The sequence below is a fragment of the Taudactylus pleione genome, unplaced genomic scaffold (genome assembly GCF_031769625.1).
Source record: "Taudactylus pleione unplaced genomic scaffold, aTauple2 ptg000036l, whole genome shotgun sequence".
In the NCBI taxonomy this organism is placed as follows: domain Eukaryota; kingdom Metazoa; phylum Chordata; class Amphibia; order Anura; family Myobatrachidae; genus Taudactylus; species Taudactylus pleione.
Window position 1 is genome coordinate 9,483,611 of NW_028284438.1, and position 23,385 is coordinate 9,506,995.

General features: G+C 41.2%; 1 protein-coding gene across 13 annotated transcripts in view; it reads left to right on the forward strand.

The window, feature by feature from the left end:
- The window catches only part of BLTP1 (bridge-like lipid transfer protein family member 1), a 341,411-nt gene that overhangs the window by 260,124 nt on the left and 57,902 nt on the right, over positions 1–23,385 (forward strand). For 7 of the 13 annotated variants that reach the window (XM_088452258.1, XM_088452260.1, XM_088452259.1 and 4 more), the window contains 14 exons: positions 271–330; positions 501–727; positions 2,968–3,165; positions 3,348–3,478; positions 4,004–4,127; positions 4,245–4,354; positions 4,723–4,813; positions 5,183–5,248; positions 5,967–6,208; positions 6,318–6,533; positions 15,284–15,464; positions 16,184–16,373; positions 18,175–18,333; positions 20,734–20,870. In XM_088452258.1, the coding sequence (XP_088308384.1) occupies positions 271–330; positions 501–727; positions 2,968–3,165; positions 3,348–3,478; positions 4,004–4,127; positions 4,245–4,354; positions 4,723–4,813; positions 5,183–5,248; positions 5,967–6,208; positions 6,318–6,533; positions 15,284–15,464; positions 16,184–16,373; positions 18,175–18,333; positions 20,734–20,870 (2,132 nt within the window). The remainder of the gene's footprint in view (positions 1–270; positions 331–500; positions 728–2,967; positions 3,166–3,347; positions 3,479–4,003; positions 4,128–4,244; positions 4,355–4,722; positions 4,814–5,182; positions 5,249–5,966; positions 6,209–6,317; positions 6,534–15,283; positions 15,465–16,183; positions 16,374–18,174; positions 18,334–20,733; positions 20,871–23,385) is intronic. The other 6 variants (XM_088452264.1, XM_088452266.1, XM_088452263.1 and 3 more) reach the window with 6 other exon arrangements.

A 23,385-nucleotide genomic window follows, 5' to 3' on the forward strand; every position in this document is an offset into this window, starting at 1 on the left:
CCCTTAGCACTGAGACCGCTTGATAACATTATTTAAACAGAGCAAGTTATAGCTACACACATCATATGTAAGATTGTTGTGAACTTTATATCCTGTAGTTCATATCCACCACAGGTATCATCGTCATACTATTTTTTAAGCCCCGATTTCCCACTACTAAATATAAAGAGATATAGACGTGTGTCTTATTTTAGTGGTAAGAGTTTGTTTGATTGGGATACTCCAGTGTCCTCAAACTAATGTATTGGAATAATGGGTTTGCTGTCATAGGTGTGGTGCCAGATGGAACTTATGAAGTATGCTCTAGGACAACAGGACAGGCTTCTGCAGGTAAGATTAAATGGATTAAATTGTTTGAAATGTATAGCAAAAAAAGATTGACTGCTCTTTGTTTTCCAAATTTTTCTCTGGAATTAATTCAGAGAGGTATTGTAGAGTAGTGTTTTAATCAGAAGTAAATAAATTAATTGCTTAAGAAAAATGTTTTTGTTTGTGCAAAGAAAGCAACAGTGCAGGCACATGGACCCTAAATGTATTATGGAAGATGTGTGGTATTGATGTGCACATGGACCCAAACATTGGGAAAAGGCTGAATGCTCTTGGAAATACTCTAACCACACTGACCGGGGAAGAAGACATTGATGACATTGCTGATCTAAATTCTGTAAATATGGCTGACCTCTCCGATGAAGATGAAGTTGACAGCATGTCTCCCACAGTCCATACAGTAAGTTGCATTTATTTTATGAATGTCTGATTCCTTATTGTGCTTTAAGCTGGGTACAAACTAGGACGACGGATCGACCATCTAGCCCAACTATTTGATGATTGGCAAGTACGCACACACTTGCTAATCGTCGGCCTGATGTGTCGTGAGTGACGTCACAACTGGGCAGGCCCGGTTGTGACGTTAGTCACTGGCAGACTCTGCAGCAAGTGTATGGGCATAGTATAGTATGGGAATAGTATGAATTACTGAGCTCTGTTTTGTATCTCTATTTGTATCATTTGCTTTTACGCTTCATGTGAACTAATTATGTTGCATTATATATAATTTTGTCGGCATTCAGAGCTCAGTGTTCTCCCCAGAATTTTTTTCCAGCCGGGTGGCATCCAAAAGTAGCCGGGTGGGGGCCTTCGCAATTATGCGGGCCCCGGGAAAAGGGGTATCTCCCTTACCAATCCAGCCCGACAGGTCTCAGGCTTCTCCCCCACTGGCCTTCAGTCACTGGCCCTTATGCATTGCCCTCTGTAGTTCATCTTTGCCCCTGGCTGTAGTAGTGCCCCCAGACTGGTCCCTTATGTAGTGCCCCCAGACTGGTCCCTTATGTAGTGCCCCCAGACTGGCCCCTTATGCAGCGCCCCCAGGCTGGCCCCTTATGCAGTGCCCCCAGGTTTTATACTATCCCTTATGCAGTGCCCCCAGGTTTAATAATGTCCCCTTATGCAGTGCCCCCAGGTTTTATAGTGTCTCTTATGCAGTGCCCTCAGACTGGTCCTGGTCCCAGCCCAGCACTTACCTTTACTTGCTGGCCGCTCCTGCTGCCTCGCGCTGACTGGATCCAACTAGATCCAGCAGGCGCGCGGGGCAGGCTCCTCACGTCGTGGGTGACGTCATGACGTCAGTGCATCACTGAGAACGCTGGCCTCTGAAGCGATCGGAGGCTTCTTTAGCCTCCGGTCACTTCAGAGGTCAGTGGCGAAAAGTGCCAGGCGACAGGCTGTTTCTGCCGGGCGATGTGCCTGCAGAAAACAGCCTTAGGAGAACACTGGAGCTACATTAACTTACATTCACTGTTTGCCTTGTAATAAAGATCTGCACAACAGAGAGATAACAGCAGCAACATCTGCTTTATCCCAATTGAAAAGCGCAGTGGACTATGCTGGCGCTATGTGCATCCTCATACGCTACTGCTGCAGTCGAGCCAAACAGCCCTTCTCGGCGCATCAGGTTCCATCTGACTCAGCTTGCGCTGAGCAGTTACAGAGCTGTACGTGATTGCCCCTCTTGAGGAGCCTTTGATAACTGTAGTATAACTATAGTGAGATCTTATTGTTAGGGTACACATGGGTACTTAATACTTACACGTCACATTTCTGGAGAGTAGACTAATATTGAAAATCCATTAAAAAGAAACTCCAGGCAGATGTTAACTTTTAGTCCTAATACACTTTTTTTTTTTTTTTTCCCCCACGGTAACTACTATCCTCAGTGGGTTAGATCACAGGTTCTCAAACTCGGTCCTCGGGACCCCACACAGTGCATGCTTTCAGGTCTCTTCACAGACTCAAAAGTGAAATAATTATAACCACCTGTGGATCTTTTAAAATGTGTCAGTGAGTAATGAATACACCTGTGCACCTGCTGGGTGACCTGGAAAACGTGACCTGTGCGCGGTCCTGAGGACCGAGTTTGAGAACACTTGTTTAGATAATAGACTCGACAGGTGCACCTTAGTTGCTTTTTCCCGTAAACAGCTTTGTGAAGTTTTAATACAAAGTGTGCTCTTATCCATCAGATATTGATTTGACTGTGGCGCTACAAACTAGCCTCAAACCAGAGTTCTACATTTAGCATATGACAGAGTAGTAAGCTATTTAACGGATCAGATATGTAAGTCCAAGAGTACTTGAGGACAACTGGAAATTTATTTTGTACCATAGCAATGAATTTACTGACACATTAATTGGATACTCCTTGCTTTTCTTGTGGTACAGGTTGGTGTGCCTATAGTTATATTCTATGGATCTGGTCTTGTGGGTGACCTTTAAGGAATTGGGTATTGAGAATTTCCTATTTTTATAGTAGTATTTTTTTTTTCTTTACTGTGTTTTATACATCTGTCATCATTATTTGTAAACTTTACAAGTTAACATTTTGCCATTTCTTTACTGTACCAGCTTCAATGTTTTACTCTATGACCATTACAGACCGAGATAGAACTAACCATACTGTTTACTGTTCAGAATTCAGAAGCAGTTTGTGTAAATGGAGAAAGCTTCAAACTTACTCTTGGTCAGCGACTTGTAAATCACCTTCTTGGCCTGAAACCAGAACGGCACCGTTACTCAGTCCCTACAGATTATCTCTCTGGTTTAGAAATGTCTGACTCCGGTTCTGTCCGTTCACATGCAGCTGCAAGCAGGTCTCGCTCATGGGCAAATGTATGTAAAAGTGAACAGTCTTCAAATTAACCCACCTGCGATCATTGGTGAATTTCACAAGGAACTAAATCTACATTTAATCAATGATTAATGCATGCCTAACTCACAGGGATATCGGTTGAATTAATTGAAGCGGTGGTCATCTCTTTTGAGTCTGTGTTTAATAAACCCTGTACTTCTAGGAGACAGTTGACCACAGGCGACCAGGGCAGCTTGGAAGTCAGAACGTGGATCCAAGAGGACGGAAATTTGTTAAACGTTTAGTTGATATACGAGAGCTAAATGAACAAGCCAAAGTTATTGATGATCTCAAGTGAGTTACTTTACCATGTTCAGAGAGGGGTCTTCTAACATTCTTAATTACAAGCATTTGTTATTTCTAATGATAAACAACATATATTCCTTTAATGGTACTTCTGTGTTATAAATCTCATAGCACAGCACTATAAATCATTATAATACTATATGCATATGTCTCCACATTGGAGATCTTCACAGTGGGAGAGGAGGTGTGGGCACACCCAGTTTTTGAAGGAGAAGTCCAGTTTTTTATGCTGCATGGTTCAGACACCTTCCACAGCGCGTAACAGAGCAACACCTCCCAAAAGCTGGACGGTTGGGATTTATGTACAATATATATGAGACTATATGAAGAAGTCTTAATTGTCCAGCTGTAGTGATATTACTTCCAAGGCTATTTTTATTATTTATTTAATTTTTCGATGTTAGCTTAAAAATTCTACATTATATATAATATATATATTTAATTTGTTGAAAGTGTTTGTTAAAATCTGGAGTTATAATATACATTTAATAATAAGCAATTCTAATTTGAAAGGAAACTTGGAGCTAGCGAAGGAACTATAAACCAGGAAATTCAGCGCTATCAACACCTCGAGTCTGTGGCAGTTAATGACATTCGCAGGGATGTTCGTAAGAAGCTGCGCAGATCCAGTATGAGGGTGGGTTGCTGCAGATCATCTTATATGCAATATAAATGTGTTTGAAATAAGATTTTAAACTAATCATTTGTCATGGTGTTTCGTTTCCTTTTTCTTCTTTTTTTTTTCAAATTTAAGGCTGCTTCCTTGAAAGATAAGTGGGGTCTTGGGTACAAACCGAGCTATAGTCGTTCCAAGAGCATTACCGCATCTGGAAGACCACCATTGAAACGAACTGAGAGAGCTAGGTATTTTGTTCTATATTGTTATATATAATATTATATTACGTCTTTTTGTGTATGTTTCTCTCAGTTACACTAGACATTGAAGTGCCAGTGGGCTTGTATAATTGGGTGTGCAGTCAATGCCCAAAAAACTAAATCTACTTCCTACCTTGTTTCACATTTTTTGTTAATGTTACCTAATGAAGTATCTTAATATTGTTTTGAAAATTAATTATTTTATCAGTTATGCCTACATTGCTTGCAAGGATATTGTCTGGGCAGAGTACAGGCACACCCAAATAAAGAGTAATTTCTGATATTTTACTTGTTGCATATTTTGGCAATATCACTGTACCAAGGATAAGTATCTGCTTTTTTTCTTTTCTGCACAGCTCCAGGTTAGATGGTGAAGAACTCCCTGAAATACGTATTGAAGCTGCTTCTCCTGCGGGTCCCAGGGTGACCTTCAACATCCAGGACAGTGTAAGTGCAACACTAAAGCACTCCGCGTTGCTTGTGCTCTCACAGCAATCATCCCTGCAGTGCTTCTACAAATGTAAAAACATATTTGCTTAAGAGTATGGAACATCAATACTTGTTGGACATTATTAGTGTAACAATCAATCGCAGACTAAAAGTAAATAAATGACAAATTATTATTGCATGTTCTTGTATGGAACATCAGTATTCTCCCCAGAAAAATCAGCATTTATAGCCGTATAGATTGTGTGGCGTGCAGAGCTGCTGTGAGCTGCATATGAACATTACAGCTGTGCTTGTTTAGTTGCTTGAGTTTTACTATTATCTAAAATCAACTGTTTCTATTTTTTTTCTTCTTTTCAATAAATGAAGTTGAATAATACAGTTATAGGATTTAATCGCCAATCTCGCTATTCTTGGGAGGAAGGGTATTTCAAGGTATTTGTAAATGAAAAGCTATCTTGCAAATCTACGCCAACTTCATGCAGATGTTAATTACTTTTTCCCTTTGTCACATGAAGCTTAAACAGAATGTCCATCAACTGGTTCCATTTAAAGATCACGCAAAAAGGAGGGGAGCGCCTTTTCATTATTATGCCCTTGTGTTACAAGTTTATGTATAAAGAATCTTAGTAAATTCCTGTTTTGCTAGTCCAAGAACAACACTTGGATTAAGGACTAACAATCACTGCACACAACGATGTTATCCAGAGCTCCATGAGAGCAGTAATAAAACAAATAATTGGCAAATTAAGAGATCTCTGGAACCTGTTGCAAAGGACATGTCTGTACGGTTTTCTCTATATGTATGTATGCATGAATAATTTTGTTTCACTAACAGACCTTGTTCAATTTTCAGATGGTGTTAATTAATCAGATTTTCATCTTGTGCGGCTACAGTGCTACTTGTTTGTTGTCTATTGGTGGTTGGGTGTCCATCCCTACGTGCTGCTCAATATGACATAATTCATCAAATATCTTCCATTATACCTGCTAATCTGTGTTTGTTATAAGGGAAACATTTTGGGACTTTTATCTGCTTTTTCAGTCTGGCTGAGGATAGTAAGCATTCTCACCAGTGTATATAATCTGTAAAAATATTTTCCTTATAATGCTGTGTATTCTGCTTGCTGTTTTTCTTTTCCTTTTGAAACAGTTTCCAGAGGAGGTAGATGGGGATCTGTTGTCAGTTACCATTGATGGTCCATCTCATTACTCATCCATTAGTGATGGTTCACATTCCGTGTTCAGTTCCCCCAACACACCACTAGTGTTTTCACCAGGCATTCCTTTCCAGACTGAAGAGAAGAGAGAAGACAGTTCTTCCTCATCATCAGAGGAGTCCGAAAAAGAGGAACAACATGACATAGAAAAGATGTATATATACAGGAAACCTCAGTAAGTGTTATAACATCATCTCTTTTAATTACCAACAATAAAAATGGTAAAAACAAAACAATATTTATTTTCAAAGCCAATTCAGTATTTTTGCTTTTTATGTTTTCAGACCGAACACTCGAAAGAAATCCTCTGGTTTTGCCGCAGTCCATCAACTTTTCACAGAGCGCTGGCCTACTGCGGTTTCCAGCCGAAACGTGTCCAGCACTACAACTGAAAGAAATATAGACTTTGAGCTAGATATAAGAGTGGAAATAGACTCAGGAAAATGCGTTTTACACCCCACAACTCTCCAGCAGGAACATGATGACATAAGCTTAAAAAGGTACGGATGATATTCTGACGCATTGAATTAAAAAATAATGTATAATAGAATTTGAAGTTATAAAACAGATGTTGTTATGCACTCATCCTGGCAGATAGTGATACATGTAGTATAAATCAATTAGTTTAGACCAGGAGTTCCCAAACTGTCCTCAAGGCACCCTAACAGTCCAGGTTTTCGGAAAATCCATGCTAGTGCATAGATGGAATAATCAAACTGATTGACGTACTAATTAAGTCACCTGTGCTTAAGTATAGGTATCCTGAAAACCTGGACTGTTGGGGTGCCTTGAGGACCGCGTTTGGGAACCACTGGTTTAGACTTTTCCACATCATATATCCTTGAGTACATTTAGACCGTGACTAAAAGATACATGAAAAACAGTGTAGGTGATGACAAATATAGTAATGCCAGTGCACTCGCCTAGAGTAGATGTAAATTTTTTCTTTTACAATTTTTGATGAGCATCCAATGCTGATGGATGTTTCCGTCAGACCATGTGGAAAACAAAAAAAGGTACAAATAGTGTACACCAATGGTGTCAAACTCGGGCCCTCCAGCTGCAGTGGAACTACACATCCTAGCATGCAGTGCCACAGTTTTGCTATTAGGGCATGCTAAAACTATGGCAGGGCATGCTGGGTTATGTAGTCCCACAAAAGCTGAAGGGCTCGAGTTTGACACCACTGGTGTACACAGACAAAAACAAAGTTTTGGATTAGGGGAACTTGCCCATTTTAGATGATATCAGTTTGAACATTCAGATGGATAAAGAACTATAGGTTTCCCTACATATCGAGGTGTGTGGCCTAATCACAGAAGGCATAGCCACGTCTCCTTAGAAAAATATCTAAAAAAAAAAAGCCTGTTTGTAGTGCTGCTGACATGTAAGAGGGAGGGAGGAGTGGGGGGGCAGTGTCGGACCTGGGCCTCACGCCGGGCCCATTATACAAAGCCTGGGCAGTTAGTCCCACTCTCCCACTCCCTTCTCGGCGCCCCTGTAGCTTGCAAGAAAAACATTGTGTGATTTACTAATTCAGCTTTTTGTGGTTATAAATTTGTATTATTAAAAATGTAGTGTATACAGCCTTTTTCCTGTAATTAGTGTATGTAACAGCGCTGTTCATGCTCATTTGTAAACTTCTATTAAATTCGCTCTTTTATCAAACTCGTAATTAAAAGCTTACTAAGTATAATACAATTGAAATAGGTAATGAGTTTAAGGTTCCCAAATGTGACAGAATCCATACAAACACACACACACAACACACAGTGTATTTTTAGATTATAGATATCCCCTGCTCTGTCCGGTTCCGGTATCCCTGCTGCTCGCCCCTTATCGAAGCCACCCTCCGCTCTGCTCTGTCCCATCCTCCACCCCACCCCTTCTCTGCTTACCCATCTATTTTGGGGGGAATTAACTACAAAAATGCAGGCATGTCGGGACCTTTTTCTGGACGTGCCCTTGTGAGCCTCTATGATTTTGTATGCAGCTGCAGGGTCCCCAGCATCTTGGGTGCGACGAACATTGTGAGATAGCAATAGGGTTGCTCAGATGTTGGATGTACAACCAATTTTACAGATGTTTCATCTTTTGTCCGCAAGTGGCGAATATAAGACAACTATGAATATGGACTTGTCTTGTGCAAATACATCAGCTAAATCATTAGCATATTTACGCAGAAATCGCAGTTGCAATGGTATTTACGTGCACCTTTGAATTAAGCCCTCAGTTCCATATAACTGAGGGGGTCATTCAGACCCGCTCGCGAGCGCAGGACGCTCCCAAGCGGGTCGGTGTTGCCACAGTGCGCATGCGCACGACGGAGGGAGCTCCATTGTGCGCATGTCCGAGACCCGGATAGCGACGGGCTCTCCGTCGCTCCGGGTCTCGCACCAAAGGGGGCGTGCTGTCGATGTTGATTGGTAGCACACCCCCTTTGGTGGGCGTGCCGGGGGCGTGGCTGCCAGACGGAGGCGTTCCCATGGGAACGCCTACCGTCTGAAGCCGGCCCCACTGACATCACTAGTGATGTCAGTGGGAGCGATTTTGGCTCTGATAGAGCCAAGATCACTCCAGGGCTTGTGGCAGCGAGACCCTACCGCAGGGTATCCGTCGCAAGCCCGATGGTCGCGATGTCTTGACCATCGCGACCATCATCATGGACGCTTGCATAAGCTGTGGGTGGTCACCCACAGCTATGCGAGCGTCCAGGAGGACGCTCCATTTTCATGGAGGAGGGCCCTGATTCAGAGCGAGCGCTCTGGTCAGAGCGTTCGGCTCTGAATCAGGCCCTAAGTGCCTAGTAATTCTCACACATACTTCTTAGATACTAACATACTGAGTTACATTAAATTGTCACTGTGGTAACCTAACGTACTGTGATTAGAGAAATAAACATGACCGTAGGCAGGTGAGCAGTATTACACTAAAATAAACGGGCTTCAGTGGACCTTTAGTAAATTATCTTACAGAGATAAAGGTTAATTAGGTGTCTTGTGTGAAAAATTGTTTTCCATAGTAATATATATTTAAAAAGTCAGGTATTGTAAAAATAATCCTACTTGCTTGACCTGAAATCTTTTGTAAAGAGCTCTTGCAATCTCTCTTCAGTATACCTGTGCGATTTCCCAAATAAACTTTAGATTTATTATTAAGCCAATTATCTGTATCATTATTAGTCTGTTTTAAACATGTGAAACAATAGTTTTCTTTGGCGCTCTTACTTCCAATTGGAAGTATAAGCACCAAAGAAAACTATTGTTTCACCAGTAAGTAAGGGAACCTTGCTATACATTAAGGCAGCTATACAAATCCCTCCCCCCACTTTATTAAGGTACGTTAACGCCTCAAGGTGTTGCGCAATACCTCTTTTCTATACAAATCAATTTGATTTAGAATTATGGGAGTCATATGGCTTATATTTTACACTTGTTTGATAATTACTTGATCTTAGAAGGCAAAATAGGTATTAAAGACGTCCTTCAGTAAATATTGGCATTGATTATTGTGGATTATTTTGGACTTGCTAGACCATGATTGTGGAATCTCTAATATCAAAAAGTAGTTGGATTGCCAATTTCTCTAGAAAGATATCCACATGCTTGGAAATCTATGCCAGAAATAAAAGGTCTTCTAGGTGGGTGTTAGTATCTTTATGGAGTTTAGGTAAACTGCAGAAGTATGGTATGCATGGACGGGTGACCTTTAGATAATCAAATTCAGTTATACTTACAGTAGAATACTGGATCCTAAGGCTCTCTTTAAAACTACAAATAATTTACATTTAAATGAGATTGGAAGGATTATGATCCAGAGCTTTGTAGTTCTCTTTTCTTCTTCACAACCACAAGGTTCCCAGGTACGGGTCCAGGTCCAAAGACCCATCAGCAGCCTTTGTGGACACACTGGCAGTAAGATGGAACTTCAAGCTGGCATATATCTTTCCTATTTTCCTCCTCCCAAGAGTTCTCAGGAAATTCAAGTAGGAAGGCAGAACAGTAATACTGGTGGCTCTGGCTTGGCCCAGGCGTCATTGGTTCACCGACATACAGAATCTATCCATAGACAGTCCGTATCCTCTTCCTCTATGGCAGGATCTGCAAACGCAGGGTTCCTGCCGGCATCTGGGCTTACCTCGTCTGGCTTTGACGGCGTGGCTCTTGAATCTTCCATCTCGAGAGCAAAGGGTTTTTCCAGTACTGTAATTCAAACGATGCTCAGGGCACGGAGGCCTGCCACTGCCCGCATCTACAGATGTGCCCAGCTAGTTGGTTGCTCAAGCCTTCTGTGTCGCGCCATGAAACATTACGTGATGGCGGTACTGTGGCGTACCATGGTATTCTACAATGAAAAATAAGCCACTGCATGTAATACACTGCTTAACCTCTAGGTGGCGAGTGCTCCACTGATAAAATTTGTACTGCTGTGGGATGTTGAGAGAAATGCTTTCAGTTCAGTAGAGTTCTTTAAAATAAGTGAACTTCAGTTGCTCTTGTCATTATGTAATGCTTTCTTGTCAATGTTAGCTACTGTACGGCTGCTTTATTGGGGCTCGGTACAGTAAAATGCATCTACTGTAGGGTCACTTTTGGGGACAGGTACTTTTCAGCACTGTAATAGAGATGTGTCCACATACATCTATCCTCCGTGCGCTACAACTTGCTCCACACATAGCGCAGGAGTGCTGTTTGACTCTGTAGCGCCGAGCATCTTTTATTCGTCTTTTTACCCTAAAATGGGTGTATCTGCAAGCAAATCACTACGTTAAAGTGTTATAGTCGCTATTAGTGTAACATAACGTTTCGCGTGCAGATACACCCGAACTAGCTCACAGAATATAGGCATGCTGCATATCATTTTAATCAGCAGAAGCTGTTTGTGCTATCAATTTGCTCACTGTATGATTCAGATGAAGGTAAAAAGCCGCATAAAAGACGCATGCGCTACCGAGTCACGCCATGCCATAACAGAATTCACACACACCACCAAGTGATTTATTTTTAATCTAGTAAGGAAGATTCAAAAGAAGAAGAAAAATAAAAAAACTCCCCTTCCATGATTCAAACCCCAGACCCCAAGATGCAAGGCACAGACCTTACCCACTAGCCCACACACTCTAGCCATGTTGAGAGCTGCACCTGTCGTGTATGTGATGTGAAGTGTGCAAATTAAAGCAGGCAATGTGTACAATGTCAATAGCAGGCTCAGCATGCGGCAGCATTGAATGGAAGCGAATGATTGGGGGGCGGGGGGGTGATAAGCCATACAATGAGCTCAATGGAGTTGAATAGTAATTGTGTGATGGTGGGGGGAGGTGGTGAAGGAACTTGGCTGGCCATATACAGAGGAAGGGAGAAGGGAAGGGCAAATAGTGTATTTTAAAAGTATTGAACCTGACATGATCTCTCTTTATGAAAAACTTGCCCCCTGTTATGTATACAATACAATGTCTACTGTATAGCAGAAATGCCAAGTGGTGGAATGTCGAGAGAAATGTTTTGAGTCTAAGGTCACAGGAGTGCTGTGTGACTCTGTAGCGTCGAGCGTCTTTTACGCAACTTTTTACCCTATCATTTTAATCAGCAGAAGCTGCTTGTGCTATCAATTCGATTCACTGTATGATTCAGGTGCATTTGAAAGTAAAAAGTTGCATAAAAGACGCTTTTGCTACCGAGTCATCATGTCTCAGTGAAAGCTCTGCGTGCCTGTGACCCCTGTCTGAGCCAATGAGACAAATATATATATATATATATATATATATATATATATATATATATATATATATATATTTTTTTTTTTTTTTAACTGTCCAGGACTCACACACATACTGTACTGTTATTATTTAATACATTATTACACATTCTTCTACATTCCTGACTCCTTGACCAAAATGCTATACTATAATGTACCCAATCACAGCTTCTGTTAGTCAATCATCGGGCGGTGATAAAGAAAATGCATTAGAACTCTGACGCATGTGCTGTGTAGTTTAGGAAAAGTGACACCTGGTGGACAAAAAGTTGTATTACACTATATTACTTTTTCCAGTGCTACGCTACGTTCCATTAAACATTCTGTGTGGCACGACTCAAGGCTACTGTGGGGCACGAGATGCATGGCGCGCTACATGGCTGTATGGAGCAACAAACTAGCTGAGCACATCTGTATTACAGGGTTTGACATTCTTTTGGTCAATGGTGTTCCCACAGAAAATATGATCCTAAGGTGTTTAGGTACTGGCTTTTCTCCAGGCTGGTTTAGACCGTGGTCTCCGCCTGGCCACTTTGAGAGTGCACTAACAGTCTGGTTCCAAAGGAAGATTGCCTCATTACCAGATGTTAGAATTTTTTTCAGGGAGTTCTGAGAGTTCTGCCTCCTTTTGTTCCACCAGTAGCACCCTGGGATTTGTCTTTGGTTCTTAAGGGGTTACAAGCTCCCTCATTTGAACCTCTGGACTCTGTAGACTTGAAATGGCTGACAGCATAGACACTTTTTTCTCCTCGCTGTCTCTTCTGCACGCAGAGTCTAGGATTTGGCAGCGCTCTCTTGTCACTCCCCATTTTTGATTTTTCACCAGGATAGAGCTTTTCTTCGTACAACCTTCCTAAGGTAGTGTCCTGTTTTCATGTAAATTAAGAAATTGTAGTTCCAGATTTTCAGGCTCCAAATTTTTCTATAGGTGACGCCTCCCTGGATGTAGTTCATGGTCTCCGTATATACAGTATGTGGAGCGTACAAACTCTGTTAGAAAATCAGATGCTCTTTTTGTATGATATGGTTTTCACAAACGAGGATGGCCAGCTAACAAGCAGACTCTGGCGAGATGTCTCTGCATGATTATCTCTCAGGTGTACACATAGGCTGATCTCCCTGTCCAAAACATGACGACAACACATTCTACTCAGTCTGTAGGGCCATAATGGGCATTTAGTCGTAGTGCCTCTGCTGAACAGTTGTGTAAGGCAGCCACTTGGGGTTCTATCCCTTTGATATTTTTGCCTCTCAGGATGATTCCTTTGGGCGACAAGTTCTCCTTTCTGCTCAGGAGCATCCCCCACCCTAGGTGAACTGCTTTAGAACATTCTCATGGCCTGTGGATCCCTATGGACCCTGAAGAAGAAAATTAGAGTTATGGTAGACTTACCTAGATATCTCCTTTTCTTCGAGGTCCATAGGGTCCACAGGGCACCCACCCTGATGCATCTGGCTGCATGGGTAATTTTTTCATTCGGACATGGATTCCCTTATCTTGCGTAAGAGTATTTCTGGTGTACGATTGCTCTTCCTTCTCCTCTTTCCTTCTCCTGCCTTGAAGCTTGTTAACAAAACTGAAGGTCTGTGGCTAGGGATGGGGTATATATGGGGGAGGATCTCTCCAACCACATTATCCCCATGGTATCCCTGTGGACCCTATGGACCTTGAAGAAAAGGAGTTATCAAGGTAAGTCTACCATAACTCTAATTTTTTCCATTTTCATCCTATTGATGTCTCTATATTGGTCTTCGCTTAAAATGACAGTCCCCCATCTGGATTTCCTGTTTCAGCATACTTTATCATGATTGATGGTTAATTCTCTTTAGCAAATCATTTTCTTTTATTGAAAAAAATGTATTCATTGTGCTTTGATTTTTTTTTTTTAAATCTATTTGTCCTAGACAGTTGACATTGTTAGCACTTTCATAATGAAAACTAAACATGGATTTTCTGAGTAAAGACATTATTTTATTTATTTGCCTATTACTCATTCACTATAGTCATTTTCGTATAACTGCATAATTGTTAGCACTTTCATAATGAAAAATTAAACATGGATTTTCTGAGTAAAGACATTATTTTATTTATTTGCCTATTACTCATTCACTATAGTCATTTTCGTATATAACTGCATAATTTTTGAAAAAATATTAATTTAAAGTTTCATCTACAATGTACTTGTTTAGGTATATACAGTATATAATTTTGTGGAAAGGGCAAAATGAAGGCCCTTGTTTAGTAGGGAAACATGGGTCTCATTCAAGGTGAGGTTACTCAAAATGAACATATCTAAATTAGTTTACATTTTGGAGAGTTTCCCTTTACCTCTGGTCCCTCTTCATCTGCTATATCCCTTTTCCTTCTGAGCGGTTAGGTGAATTCTATTCTTCACCGAGGTAAGTTGCGTTTGCCACTAGCCAATTTGCATTTACAGTATAGTAGTAAAAATTGGCAATTGAAATAACATTTTGAAGGAACTTAACAATAGTATGAAATGTGTGGTTAAGTACTGTATATTTTGGTTTTGGCTACATATTACATGGTGTTCTGTTCTGATCTGGGTAGTGGTGCATTTCAGTTGTATTTTGCTTTGGCCATTGGTTACAATGGTGATATCATTTGGCCAGAATGTCTTTATTTTTTCAGCCTACTGGGCTTAATTGCATATATTCATACAGATAGCCATTGTTATAGTTATTTGCATTTTTTTTTATTCCAGGCTTTTTTATGTACAGTACATATGGCCTTGCAACTACTACTCTCCCATCCCCCATCATCTCATGAAATGCAGAATGGCTACAAGTCTTGTTGTGAATTTGTTTGTTTTTAAATATTTTATTTCAGACTTCAATCCACATTTTATGTAATTTCACAGAAAAATAAATAAAAATATATAGTTAGTTTCACTGCAGACAGTTTCTTTTGTATTTCAGAATATCTTGGACCAACATTATCTGTGCCAAAGGCGATTAAGAAAAATAAAATAAAATGCTTTTTCGCCCTGCTTCATGAGAATGGGTCCTATGTGTTAGATTATCAGGGAGACACATTGCACAATTCAACTCTCTAGCTATATGCAACTGTACATTTTCCTGAAATGCTGATAAGGTTAGAGCTGATTTCCAGGGACTAGTATTTATTGGTTTGAAGTATCTAAGGGGACAATTCGATTCAGCGTGATGTCAATCCCTACACTTAGTTGTGAGGTGCTGGTTGCCGCTGCTTAAAATCGGATGTTAAGTTAAGCATCGTTCTATGACTTAAGTGCCGGCTGCGAGGCTGTTAGTACCACGCTAAGCTGGCAAACAGCATTGGGGGTTGCACTTAAGTCGGATTTCTCCCTCCTGAGGTACGAACAGAAATCCTCTAGTCGGGCTTAACAGCACGGTCAATTGAATAACTCCAGGAACTCCTTTCCGGTGCTATTCACATCGCACTGAATTAAATCACCCCCCCCAAAGAATCAAAGCTTTTTTTTCACTTTTTGTGCAGAAGCTGTGACAGAAGTTCTCGAAGTCTTGATCAAGACTCACCATCTAAGAAGAAAAAATTTCAAAATAATTACGCATCTACAACTCACTTACTGGCTGGAAAGAAAGTGCCATCATCTCTACCAACTAAATCAAGTGACTCTGAAACTACAGTCTTTTATATTCCTGGGGTTGATGTGAAGGTAAGATCAAATGCAGACTGTCTAGAGCGGTTTCATATTAGATTTATCATTGTAGAACACAAACGTCTGAAAATGTGTACATTTGTGTTTTACAAAAATAAATGCATTATCTTTAGAAAATTTCACACATTTTACTAGCAATCAGGTGACCTCGACTGACTCAAACCTGTGAAATAATTTTTATTTTCAATGGCCTTCTGCTAGATTCATCCTGTTCCACACTTCAAAATACAGGAATTGACTGATTCTGTGATAGGGAGATGATTTGTGGTGGTGGAATTTGAATTCATTTTGTATATAATCACGAAAACCTACATTTAATCAAAATTGCATACTTATCTCCTATATAATTTTCTGAAGGTGGTGCAAATTTAGTAGGTATTTATGTTAGATCAATGTAAATGGTTTAATTGTTTTATTCTTTTCTGTAGTCTGCTCTGTATTTTAACCTCCGATCACTTCAGAGATCTGTGCTCATGAAATGCTAAATTATACAGTTGACGTTTGGTTACGTCACATCAAAAACATACTAATAATGATTATTCGTTCTCCAATCTCAAAGACGGGGCTGTCCTTCATATTTATAAAAGAACATAGGCACACTGGGATATGTTTCCTATTTAAGTTTGCTTGTTTTAGGTGTTGAATACATAATTGTGGTTATTAGTAGTAGAGGATTAGAATTATTCTTGATTGTTTCTATTTGTTTGCTTTTTCAGTTGCATTACAACTCGAAAACACTAAAGACTGAGTCACCAAATGCCTCAAGAGGATCATCTTTGCCAAGAACTCTTTCAAAAGAATCAAAGCTGTATGGTATGAAAGATACGGCAACATCTACTTTAACTAGTACTGTCCACAACAAGACTAACACCTTGTTACCACCCCCACCCCCACCTATCCCCTCAGGTACTTTGTATATTACTTACTAATATCCAAACTTTTTTGTATCCTGTTTTCTGTCTCACCTGTAAGAATTCTGTGAACAAATGGACGGCTGCTTTGTACATAGAATGGCATACTTAAATAGAACGGCAGTGTATTATTTTTGTGATACCAATATTCTATTTTACCCATACTATTTTAGTCTTGTTCTATTTCGTTACTGATAAAACATAAGAAAATCACCTAAACAAATGTGAATCAATGTTAATCAAATGCCAACTGTTAGTGGTGGTTAATATACTGTATAGCTGTAGTTAAATGTTACCCTCCCATGGGTTACATTTTGAACCATTTAGCTCCAAAGTCGTATATTTTATCATACCCCCCCAAAAGATTTGATGCAGTCATCCTATTGTGTTTTACTACATATTATAGAGAACATAACGAAATGTGTCAATAATAAAATACTTTTCTCTATCGTTTTGTTAAAGCCTGCCACTTTTCATTAGCCCCTTAATGACAAAAGGGTGTTTGTAGCTCAATGACCCGGACTCTGATTAGTGATGTGTCAGGACAATTCATTTACATTTTTTACTGCACCCAAGTTAATGTTTTTTTATGGTCAAATAATGTTTTCCTTTAGTAGCCTATTAAAATAAATATATTTTAATTTCAATATACAAGGAAACAGACTAAAAATGGGAAGGAACTTTTTATTGTACAGTAGATGGCGCCAGAGTTTTTGCTAAAACCTGATAAGCCATCTCAGTGAATTGCAGATTGTAATTATTTTCTCCTTTGTTTTTTCTTAGGTGATTTATGTGTGCTATTATGAAATATGCTTTTATGCTAGGGCTAAACTAAATGGTTTTTATTTTATCTTTTTATATAATTTGTTTTTTAATTGAGGGAACCTTGAGGAGTCACAAGGTAATTTTCTCCTCTCCCTTATTGCTAGCAGTGGATCTATAAGTAACGGTCAAGTCAGCTACTGTACTATTTGATCTATTAGTGCAATCTAACAATTCTGGGTCTATTTAAACATATTGTTTCTATATAAGTAAACATTTCCCTTAGCCATCATAATTTATTCCAAGAAATAAAAAAATTAAATGTACAAATTTATTTATATGTAAAGTCATACAAGTGCATGAGGTGTTGATAAAATATTGAAGCTCGTACTAATCATTATTTTTGCCTTTACCAGTCTGGAGATCAGGCTTATTTTTAAGAAGTTTTCTATGTACACACTATCTTTCATCATTTTGCTCCTCCCTGCATATTAATAATTATAGGTATATTAGTGCATTGTAGAAATGCTTACCATTTTCAGCTGTCCTATTGTTTACAGCGATGTTGAAAATGGGTAAGACCACAGTGCTGCCTAACAGCTGCAGGACTCTTCCAGTTGACAGTTTGACAAGATTTTAAGGTCCCTATGCTCTCCTAGTTTGCTGTTATGTCATAAACTCTGATAGCACAGATGCTGTAGTCTAGAACATGCTAGGTGGCCAAGGGAGAATGGAGACCAGGAACTCTGTCATCATGAAGAGTTATACTGTAGTATAAAGCTGTTAGATAGGAAACCTTTTGGTCTCCAGTATTCTCACCATCGCAGTCAGTGTAGGTATGGCCATAAATTGGTAATGCTTCCCAGAAGCAATACCATGTTTATTTAACCAATATGGAGGTGTGTACTATGGCCATAAATACATGCATAACCCTTTTAAAAGATGTATTCAGAATTAGTAGATTCCATATAAATATAATGATTACATGCTCTTAAAACTGATCAGCATGCAAAATGAACTGTTTAATTTTGCAGCCAAAGGAAAGGGAAGTGGAGTGAAAACCGCAAAATTGTATGCTTGGGTGTCCCTGCAGTCTCTGCCAGAAGAAATGGTCATCAGTCCAAACCTGCTTGATTTTCTAGAGAAAGCCCTAGAAACTATACCCATCACTCCAATTGACAGAACCTATACAGGTGAACACTTATTTTCATGAACATTGCTATGCTGCCGAAACAGACAGGACACAGCATAGTGTGCGATTTGTTTATTATTTAGCATAGCCTGTATTCTCAGAGTAAAGAACATTTGCTTCTGCTTATCAGTGTCATAATGGGAATATAGTATTGAGTTTTCCATCTTTGGCAGCTCTCCAGATGCCTTTTGCAGTCCCTACATTGACTGCCAGGCTCAGTGCACTGAATAGTTGCTCGGTACTTGGGGCCTGATTCAGCAAGGATTGCAACTGCGATTGCTATAGCCATTACGCACGCAGTCTCACTGCTCTCATATGCTAATCCACTGCGATCGCTATGCCGTCGCAGCACAGCATAAGGACGCCCACCTTATCTTGCACACATCCGTAATACTTAGCAAGACTGTGAAACCATCGGTAACATCGAATACAATCGCAGCCTAACGAACACTTGCGCAAGGTCAGACGTTACTCAGAAATTGCTAACCTTCCAGTATGCAGTGAGAGCTCAGGCTGCGTATGGCATTGCAATGGTTAATCTATGCACGCCCCTGCAACAGCGTTTAAACGCACTGGCACGCCCTCGTTTCACCGCACCCCCGTCACCACCCCCAAAGGGTAGTTCCTGTCAATCACTCTGCGATGGGTCTGCGTAGCCACTGTTCCGATCGCAGTGGAGTGTTCACGCACTGCGATGCATGCGCAGTACGCAGCAAACGGCCGATTGCGTGCGTAATCGCAGTTGCCATCCTTGCTGAAGCACGCCCCTGATGCATTATTCATGCATTATGTATTAAGTAAGGTGTGAGATTTGTCAGGAACGCTATTTGGTTGGATAAAGTCAGATGTGAGTTATTCGTTAAGTCAAATAGCTATATTTTTGCCTGTTTTGAAGAAAGCTATTTATTTTACTGGAAATGTTACAGGATACAGTAATGATTTGCAGATCTCTATGGTTAGTATTCTGGTCAGGCATTTTAATTTTTAGTAAATTACATGTGGGTCATGGAACATGAAATTACGGGTAGACAGGCTGAAATCTCTAGGGGGGAGGTTAGGGTTAGACACCAAAGAGGGGAGCTTAGGGGTGTCATAGGTATTACCCCCCCCCCTAACCCTCCCTTAGGGGTGCCTACCCCTAACCTCCCTTCCAAGTGCCTAACCCTTATCCCCCCTCTAAGTGCCTAAACCTAACCCCCCCTTACCCGCAGCCTAAACCTAACCTCCCCCCGGGAGCCCTAAACCTAATCCCCCCCCCCCCCCCCCTTCATCCCGCAGCTGTCCGGGCCTGGCTTACCTTCGTTTAGGTATGCCGGGCGACTGTCTTTCGGCGTATGGTTAATGACAGGCGTTGAGTTTTCGACGCCTGTCATTAGTACCACGCCGGGTTTAGAAAGTCTGGAAGCCGGCAGTCAGCATTTAGACCATCGGCTTCCAGACTACATCCCGAGGTTAGTGTAGGGAGAGGGGGGAAATTTAGCATACCGAACAACAAGTGTCGGTATGCTAGCCATGTTGGGATGCCGGTGTCGGGATTCTGACAGCCGGGATCCCGACTGCCGGCAACCCATACCCAACCCCATTAAATGTATGGAGTCTTTTGCATATGCTGCACAAGAATGGCATATCTTTATCTTTGCAAACTTATTCCTCAGATTGTACTAATAACCAGAAGAAGGAGAAAAAGGAAACATTTGCTGCTTTATTGCTAATAATATCATGCACCTAGCCTTGGACAGCGCAAGTCTTATTCTATGAGGAGTTCTACTAACCTACTTTATAAAAAGGGGAATTCCACATACAGTGCGGGGGAAAAAAGGGTAATTGATTAAAGTACATTTCGGTGCTCCGCATGCGTGCGGCACTGCCGATCACGCGATATCGTATGCGACCCCGGGAGCGTGCAATCAGGCATACACACTGCACGATATGCACAAATCTTCCGATTTGCCTCAAAACAACAAATCGTCTAATTTATTGTGTAGTTTGTAACCAGCCTTAGGTTTGTTGGTTCTTTAACTCATTAGAACATACATGCTAACTGTATAAAAACAAAAATAAATGACTTGATATAAATAACTAGTTGGATGAACTTCATTTCATATACAGTAGAGGGGAGATGTGCACTGTCTATTTTACCTTTGGAGTAGCCTTCAACTCTCCTTAACTTCTATGGATTCGGTGAGGTTATTAAATGTTTTAATTGTCCGTTATATCCCTTAGAAAAGAGAACAGAATTGAATTGTTAGAATATGGTGTTGCTGCTCCTCATGAGTCTCTGTTGTCCCAAAGTGGAATACTCCTATAATATGAGATAGTTGGCAATACATGATAAGCTTATGGAACTGAATGTGTAAATTATGTGAGCACTTTACCTTCATATATTTCTGTGTTACTGCAGTGAACACTCAAGATGAAGATATCGGACAGTTTGATATACAGGATCCACTAGAGGAGTCCACTACCTCATTAGTGTCATCTTCCACATCTGCCTATTCTTCTTTCCCTGTTGATGTGGTTGTGTATGTTAGAGTTCAGGTATGTCACATATGTTGCATTTCTGTTTATGATTTAGCGTATATATGTGCTTGGTTATCTGCTAAACAAAATGATTGGTTTTGGAGGGATAATAATGTAAAACACATGTCAGGTTGCGGCCTAGGTTCGGCCGTTACTCACCTCAGCGACGGCTTCCCCTGACCTCCCAAGCGGTCAGACGCCAGGCACGGTGGCGAGTGATGCACTGTGGATTATACCTGGGGTCTACTAGGACATCCATGTGCTTGCGCCATGATGTGGTTCCTGCGGTTACCGTCATGGAGGCAGCCATGACAGTCTATATCCTGTTTAGCCCTTTACCTAATGGTGGCATTTGTTGCGGTCAGCTGACACTATCCTCCAATGGACTGCTTCCTTAGGGTATTTAGCCGGGCTCTGGACAACAGGAAGTTACCTGTACAACGTTGTTACTTCCAGTGAAGACTTGCTGTTGCAGCGTTCCAGATCCCAAGCTCCATTGCTTCTAGTGACTTATTCCTAGTGTTTATCCATGGTGTGTGTACTCAGTACGTCTTCTGAGTACAATCTCCTAGTCATCTCCTGTGCCAGTTCTACATCTGAAGCCACAGTGTGTGTACTTAGTACATCATCCAAGTACCATCTCATCATACCATTCTTCTGTGCCAGTTCTGCGTCTGAAGCCACTGCGTGTATACTTAGTACGTCATCCAAGTACAATCTCCTAGTGCCATTCTCCTATGTCAGCCTTGCGTCTAGATCAACAGCGTGTGTACTCATTACATTACCCCAGTACAAATTTCCAGTATCTTTTTCCTTTGCTTTCCCTGTGACAGTATTCTTCCATTTCCCACTTGTGCCGGATACCTGACCAAAGGGCCGCGACCTGCTTGCTGAGAACAGCTTAAGCTCAAATTCCGCTTGGAGAGGTCACTGGTGAACACCTCCCAGTATATTAGACACAGCGCTTTGGTCAGGTCTAGCCAACATCCGGTACTAGTGGATGAGAAAGTAATTTATCCAGACCCTTCGCCTCCTGTTCCTTTTCCCAACCTGGGTCCACGTCTTCCACTACCCTCGGCAGAGGGTCAGCATAGCCTGTGCGTGACAACACACATGCCTGCAATACTGCTATAAAGATAATACATCTGGTAAAGTTTGGGTGCCAGATCAGTCTGTGACTTTTTATAGTTGCTCTTACTCTTTCTGCCAGAGTTTTATTCTGTTTTTCTACCATGTCCTGGCTGTTCCTACCAAAGTATACATATACCTTTTGTTATCTGCACACAATGGTCCACTGGCCACCCTCGAAAAATACATTCACCTTCCTCCTGCTTGATGTGAGTAAATGTATTGTACTTCATTATATTTAATAAGTTACTTGTTAGTGTGCCCGATTAAGCAAGGAATGTACGCTAGCAGATGCACGCACCCAGCCGCTGCGACAATATGCTAATCAATGCATACGCACGGAGACCGCAGCACAAGAAGCCGACACCCAGCAAAACATAAAGCCGCCCACCTATGCCGTGATTGACAGGAACATCTAGTGCCATCGAAGCTGCATGTAAGCTAAGGGTAGACCTGATCCTGCCGCAGGACTTGAGAGATTCCTGCACGCAGAGAGGCGCCCGACTGCATGCGGCACCGCTGAGATTAATTTATGCATGCCCCTGCAACGGCGTGCGCACAGGCACGCCTGCGTTCGGCCGACTACCCCCTGTCACCACCCACAAACAGCACTTCCTGTCAATCAACATCAAAGGTCTCTGCAGGCTCCCTGCGTATTCTGAGAGAGCCCTTACCGTACTCAGCAACCTGTAAACGCACGTGCAGTGCAATGCATGCGCAGATCGCAAACATCGGCTCGCACTGTGCGTTATCTCACTTGCGTTACTTGCTGAATCAGGCCCAGTGTACTGTACCCAGATTCTTGTTTGGTCAACAGACAGGCCAGTATACCTACACATTGCAGGCATGTAAATAGTATTTACATGCCTGCAATGTGTAGGTATACTGGACATTAGACATTCTCTATGCATTTTACAGTGAGAATGTACAATAGACATTCTCTATGCATTTTACAGTGAGGAGTCATTGATCAGTTGTATTTGTTGGGCATAGAGAGCATCTACCTGACACAAGCCTTACAAGCCTGGTACATGTAGTCACACACTTTACTACTAAACCTAAATGTTTCTATAATACTCATGCTTGATCTGTAAATGTGAGAAGGATAGCAATAAAACTGTTAAGCTTATGGAATAAGAATTGTATCTAAGCCATCAGAGCTATTGAGCTATGAATCCCAAGCATAGCACTTGCAGCTCACTCAGGGATACATATTTATCTCATCCATGCAACATTTATATAACAATGGGCCTGATTCAGAGGCCGATGCAGTTTAGATTCGGCCGCGGGTGTGTTTTGTCTATTGCGCATGCGTCTGAGCCACACTGCACACGTTCCGCGATGGTCTTGCAAAGGTGGTCACAGTGTGGATCAGGACGCAGTGTGTTTGACTAATTGGGGGGTG